At 62.1% G+C, this 6,086-nt stretch overlaps 2 protein-coding genes across 2 annotated transcripts in view; one reads left to right on the forward strand and one right to left on the reverse strand.

The window, feature by feature from the left end:
- MNEG_6758 (60S ribosomal protein L18a-2) overlaps window positions 1–223 on the reverse strand; it is a gene marked incomplete at both ends in the record, with an annotated part of 3,327 nt that extends 3,104 nt beyond the window's left edge. The window contains one exon of the mRNA XM_014044769.1: window positions 212–223. Within this exon, the coding sequence (XP_013900223.1) occupies window positions 212–223 (12 nt within the window). The remainder of the gene's footprint in view (window positions 1–211) is intronic.
- A 3,241-nt stretch (window positions 224–3,464) lies between these two features.
- MNEG_6759 (methionyl aminopeptidase) lies at window positions 3,465–5,301 on the forward strand (the record flags this gene model as incomplete). The annotated part of the gene is made up of 6 exons (XM_014044770.1): window positions 3,465–3,479; window positions 3,599–3,688; window positions 3,970–4,092; window positions 4,338–4,468; window positions 4,650–4,755; window positions 5,068–5,301. 6 exons carry the CDS (start codon window positions 3,465–3,467, stop codon window positions 5,299–5,301), a joined length of 699 nt encoding a protein of 232 aa, XP_013900224.1.
- Window positions 5,302–6,086: the final 785 nt, after the last annotated feature.

Genomic DNA, 6,086 nt, shown 5'->3' on the forward strand with positions numbered 1-6,086 from the left:
GGCTTTTACAGCGAGGCCCAGGGCGGCGAGCTTAGACTGGGCCTCCCGCCGATGGCTGCCCCCACACGCCCTGGACGCCACAACAGCTGCTAGGCTGGAGGGCGGTGCTTCCTTCACTGTCCCTTCAGCGTTGATCACGCTCTACCAAGGGACGAGCTGGCTGCCAGGCCCCGCACACCGCGGCCGTCGCTATGCAACCAGCGGCGCCCACCTCCTGAACCATTTTGTCGGTGCCCGTGTGTGGTTGAGCCCAAAAGAGGGCGAGGCAAGCGAGTGCAGCAGCTTTGGCTGCACGGAGCACACTCACTGCCCGCTGGTTGCCTGCTCGCAAAACTCGATTTTGCGTTCTTATCACGATCAAAACCTGTTCATCGAGAATGGCAAGACATTATGACTTCCTCTGGGATGATTGATGCTGGCCAGCACAGCAAGAGGTCTGCCGTGCTGGCTCTTGCCCCGGGCAACAGCACGCTTGCTGGTGCTCACAGGTCATGCCGCCCTCGATGCACCACTCTGCTTAGGCCTTTCACATGGGGTCTGAGATCACCTGTGCCTTCCTATGAACTAACATGCTGCTGCTGCTGCTGCTGTTACCTAGCCGTCGTGGGATGCACAATTGGGTCGCTGGTCCAAGTGGACTTCAGAACCACCTCACCTGCCTGGCCATTGATTCAACCCGCAGACGGTTGCCTCCGTTTGCCTCAATCAAGATTCATGAAGACAAATATGCTTGGCTTGCCCTTTCAGTTTTGCCACAGCTGGCTGCCAATCCAGTGACCGTCCATGCCGGCATCTCTGCCCGAGTGTGACGGCTTACTGCGGCTGGTTACAAGAGCCGAAATCCACAACTGGGGGATGTGTGAGTTGCAAATGCAGACAGACCACAATTTCACGGGTCAAGGCTGCAGCATGTATGCAAGCGATAGCAAGCAGTAGCAGCACCAAATGGCCTGCGGCAAGGTGCAGTGCATCCACCATTGCAGCGGGCACGACGCTGCGACACAGCGATTGAGCAGCAACCAACGGGACAAATATGAACTCAAGGCGAGCCCAACTCTATGCCAACCGGTGATGGATATGCTTGGCAGCGACAGCAGCAAGGGAAGCTGCTGCAATGGACATTGCTGCGGGCAGATGTCCACCGTTAGCCTCACAACCATTACAAACATGGGTGACTACAATGCCAAGCCCCCCCCTTTTGTGAAGCCGTTGCAGCCACCATCAACGCTAAGGAAGGATCGCCGCGGCCCGTGCGCGCGTCTGCTGTGACCTGCAGCGCTGCCCTTCAGGCTGCTGCGGCCGGCGCCGCCGGCCCACGTGTCCGCAAGAACTGCATTTATGCGTGCCTCGTCGGTGAGTCTGGCTTTGCTACTTTGTAGGCATGTCGTCAGACTGGTACCAGGCGTATCGCTCGTCGCGTGTGCGCTGCTTGGCGGCCGCATAGGGGTTCACCACCCCCTCGCGCGCACGGCTGTGCATCCAAACAGGCACTGCGGCGAGCGCCAAGCCGACGCCCACCATCACTGCGACACGCCATTGGGAGGCGGGCTTGAAGGTGCCGACCTTGCCGAGCACCTCCTGGGGCGACATGGCCGCTGCTGTGGAGGCGACGCAGACGAGCTGCACAAGTAGGGTGCTGCCCCGGTCCTGCTGCGCGGCCAGGCACCCTGCTGCAGATGAGCTCTGTCTATGGCTCCTATGTCACAGTCAAAGCTCTGGTGGAGGATGGTCGCGTGTCGCTTGGTCGAAAAATTACGAGCACCAGGACACGCACTCGAAACAACGAGATGCTGGGAGGCGACGACTTATTCTTATGTGCGTGTATGCTACCGATTGATGTAATTTAACAGCAGCACTTTGAGATCTATCGATACACAGAGTTCTACGGTAGCTGGACAAGACACAACACAGAGGCAGTAACAAATTGGCGAGCAGAGGAGTGATGGAAACGGAATCGAAAAGCGCAATGGGGGTGCCCTGCCTGAGGTGCGCCGTCCTATGTTGGGCTGCGGCAGCGGTGCAGCACGCCGGCCGCTGTGCTTATGAAAGTCAGCCGGCGCCCTGCAGCGAGGCCGCTGTACAGCTGCCCTTGCAGGTGCATGCGGGTGCTCAGCATATCAAGTCTCCTTTGTCACTCATGCCAGCTTCCAGACGAATTCTCCTGCGCTCCCCCTGCCTGGATCTGGCTCGCAGGTGCGGGGCGCCGTCGACGCTGCAGTGCCCAACGTGCCTTAAGCAGGGGCTCGCAAAGGCTCCTTACTGCTCGCAAGAGTGCTTCAAGGCAAGCGCGTTGTTTGCATACTTGGTAGCTGCGGCAGCGGCGCACGCGCGGCGCCTCAGGCTAATACCAATCAGACGGCGTGAGGAGTTGTGCCCGATGCGCGTGTATGCAGCGAGGCCCACTGCTCAGCATAACAACCCTTTGCTATCACTAGCGATATCAAGTTTCCAAGCAGGGACGTTCCTGATTCCCGCAGGCGGCCTGGGGCGATCACAAGAAATGCCACAAGGCGGCGGCGTCGGCGGACGGCTGGGCATACTGCATGAAGAGGGGCCGCGGGCGCAGCGCGACGATGCCGCTATACGGATGGACGGGCGACCTGAGACCCCACAAAATAGGGCCGCCGCGGCAGGTGCGCGCCAAGGCCTGGCGATGGGGGACCTGCTGACTAGCAAGCAAAGGCTTGGCCAACTCCGCGTCGAAGCCAGCCGCCTGGGTGGACCCAGGGGGCGCGGCGATTCGGCGAGCTGCCTGCGGCTGTGGCGATGCCCGTGACAGTCTGCAAAACGGATGGATGGCGCCTGCAGCCCAGCAGCGTTCACATCGCATGTGATGTGCGCAGGTGCCCGAGCACATACCGCGGCCGGACTATGCGGCAGACGGCACCCCACGCACAGAGATCGACAGCCGGCAGCAGCGCAACGGTGGGGTCGGGCGAGGGGCTCCGGCCGCGGCGGCACGGGGAGGGTGCGCGCGCAGCAGCCATGGGGCACGGGCCAGCAGCACGCTGCCTTTCAGCGGCCTCTGCGGATGACATTCTACTGCGCATCCCAACGAAGCCTGTCTGGAGCTCCCTGTGTCCCCTCAGCCCACCATCGCCTCGCCTCGCGCCTGATTATTCACACCAACCTCCCCCTCATGGCAAACAGTGGTCAGCCGAAGCGCGGCGGAAATAGAAGGCATCCACAGGGCGTGCCTAGTGGGGCGGGAGGTGCTGGACGCAGCACACAAAGCCGTGCGGCCGGGCGTGACCACCGACGAGATAGATCGCGTGGTGAGCGGGCGCTGGGGTCATACCAGTGTTCTCAAACTGAAACTTCTCAGGGCGCGCTTCTTGGGCACGTGCGTCGGGCCCGAGAATGGGAAAAGGCGGCTGGGGCGTGGAGGGGCGCTGCACAGCTCGCCGGCCTTCCCAGGCCAAAGGGAGCGGCGGCCGCGGGCCCAGCAACGTCTTGTCTTCCGGATGCTTTTCTGCCAGGTGCACCTTGCAGGGTATTTGCGTTGCTTGACGCACACACAGCAATTCGATACAAGGGCACGAGCGATCCAGCAATAGTCAAAGCTTCACCTCAACACCCCCCCCCCCAACACCCCCAGGTGCACGAGGCGATGGTGGAGGCGGGGGCGTACCCGTCGCCCCTAAACTATTACAACTTCCCCAAGAGCGTGTGCACCAGCATCAACGAGGTTCGGGGGTGGGGTTTGTGGGATTGCGTCTTTGCGGCATACGGCGCGGCGCGGCGCAGCTCGTCGCGCTGCAATTGTGGGGCCCGAACTTGATGCCAGCACGAGTGGCCAGGGCGACATACGCGCGCTCGGCCGCCCAGGCCGCCTGCAACCTCAGGTGCTGCTGCCCCAGCGGGCCGCCGCGCCGCCCACACGCCTCACGGCCGACGCAGGCCCTCCACGGCTCACCTGCCCAACTCGATCCCAGCAGCTCCTCCCCCACCCCTTTCCCGTGCCCCCAGGTGATCTGCCACGGCATCCCTGACCAGCGGGAGCTGCAGGACGGGGATATCGTGAACGTCGACGTGACGGCCTTCATCGGCGGCTGGCACGGGGACCTGAACGAGACCTTCTGCGTGGGCAAGGTGAGGCGTACATCTCAAGGGTTTGAGCAAGACCGCATAGCCACTGCCTGCAAGCACTGGCCGCGCACCTGGGGCCGTTGACGCACAGGCTGCCATCGAGCCGCGCGGACGCCATCCCATGCATGTTTTACTTGCCCTTGTGATTTCCTGGCTGCTGATGCCGAGGGTGCGCTTAGACAGTTGGCTTCGACGGAGTCTGGTACCCACCCACCTCGATTTACCCCGTGGTGGAATGTACCCCTTAGGTTGATGACGTCAGCAAGAGCCTGATCAAGGTGACGCACGACGCCATGATGCAGGCCATCGCCGCCTGCAAGCCGGGCGTGCGCTTCCGTGACATGGGCGACATCATCAGCCGCCATGTCAACAACAACGGGTGTGTGGGGTCCCCACACGCATGGCGGGGCTGGGTTGCGCAGCTCAAGGCCCGCCCGCCACTGGGCAGCACCTGCGCGCTTGGGACCCCATGCTGGTGTTTGGGTTTGGGTTCGCCGGCTTGCAGCCGTCTGCGGTACCAGTGTTTTCATCAAAGCGTTGTAACGCAACCTCACTTGCAGCTTTTCGGTGGTCAAGACGTACTGCGGCCACGGCATCGGGGACCTGTTCCACTGCGCCCCCAACATACCGCACTACGCGCACAACAAGGCGGTGGGGGTGATGAAGGTGCGGAAGGGCGTCGGGGTGCCTGCATGTGTCAGCGTGCATGCATGCGCGTGTTGATGCGTCTGTGCACGCATGCTTGTCTGCGTATGCGTACATAGGTGTGCGCGTGCGCTGATGCGTCAATGCATGCTAGTGCAGGCCATGTGTGTTGGGGGAAGAAGGAGGCTTGTTAGGGGATCATGCATGTGTCAAAGCCGGTGTGGTGGTGATTGGAGCCTGCATTCAGGTGCGCTGTTTGAGAGGGCCCCCACGTGCGCTTCCAGACATGCTCACCCGGCATGCATGCATGACGCACACACCCGCCCGCTGCAGGAGGGCATGGTGTTCACTATCGAGCCCATGGTCAATGTGGGCACGTGGCGGGACGCCATGTGGCCGGACGGCTGGACGGCGGTCACCGCGGACGGGAAGCGCAGCGCCCAGTTCGAGCACCAGATTGTCATCACCGCGACCGGCGCCGACATTCTTACCAAGCGGCTGCCGACATCGCCGCCGCTGTGGTGGGAGGATGGCGCGGGCGTCAATGGCGTTGTTGGGGAGGCGTGACCACTCTCGCCGTTGCTGCGTGGGCTCGGCTGGGTGGCTGGCGCGCCACTCGCACTGGACTACCTCGGCACTGGTGTCGAGGCGGCCCCGGGTGGGCTGGCGCATGTAACGACTCATGCAGTACATTTTTGTTTCCTTGAACCCAGAGGCGATTATGAGAAATCAGGACGGTTATTTTCCCTTGCATGCCCCCTGGCAAAACCGAAGCCCATGAGAAGTCAGGCCAGCAGACGCCGGTGTATGTATTAGTCGCATACACGACATGCAGTCATCGTCTGCGGTCGAACGGAGCTCATAGGTGGATTTCGCGGGTCTTTTGCACCAAGTGCGCGCCGGGCTCGGTCAACACGCAGAGGACATGCGCAAATGATTCATAATTAATGTAAGTAAGCAGCGCTTCATCGTGTCCACCCACCCGTCGCCGCCGCGCAGGCCCCCGGGCGTCGGCGCGCACCTCGTGCTGCGCCCGCTGCTGCGCGGCAATGCAGCCACCTGCATCCAGCGCACGCAACCTGCGCGGGACTTACAAGAGCTATGCAAGCAGTCTCAGATCAAACCGCAGCGGCAACGGGCAGGACGAGTCTGATGGTGAGCGCTGCAGTGGCGCCCGCGCTGTGAACAGCACCCATCCAAACATGGCAAATGCGTTAGCAGTTGCTTGAGGCTGCATGAAGTGCTTGGGAACCACGAACCGTGCCTGTGTCGTCGGAATCATTGAGTCTGCTTGATGCAGTACTGGCTGGTTGACAGTTGGCGACCCCTCCAAGCCGCGCGCCCCGCACGGC

Source organism: Monoraphidium neglectum (assembly GCF_000611645.1).
Source record: "Monoraphidium neglectum strain SAG 48.87 unplaced genomic scaffold scaffold01131, whole genome shotgun sequence".
Taxonomy (NCBI): Eukaryota; Viridiplantae; Chlorophyta; class Chlorophyceae; order Sphaeropleales; family Selenastraceae; genus Monoraphidium; species Monoraphidium neglectum.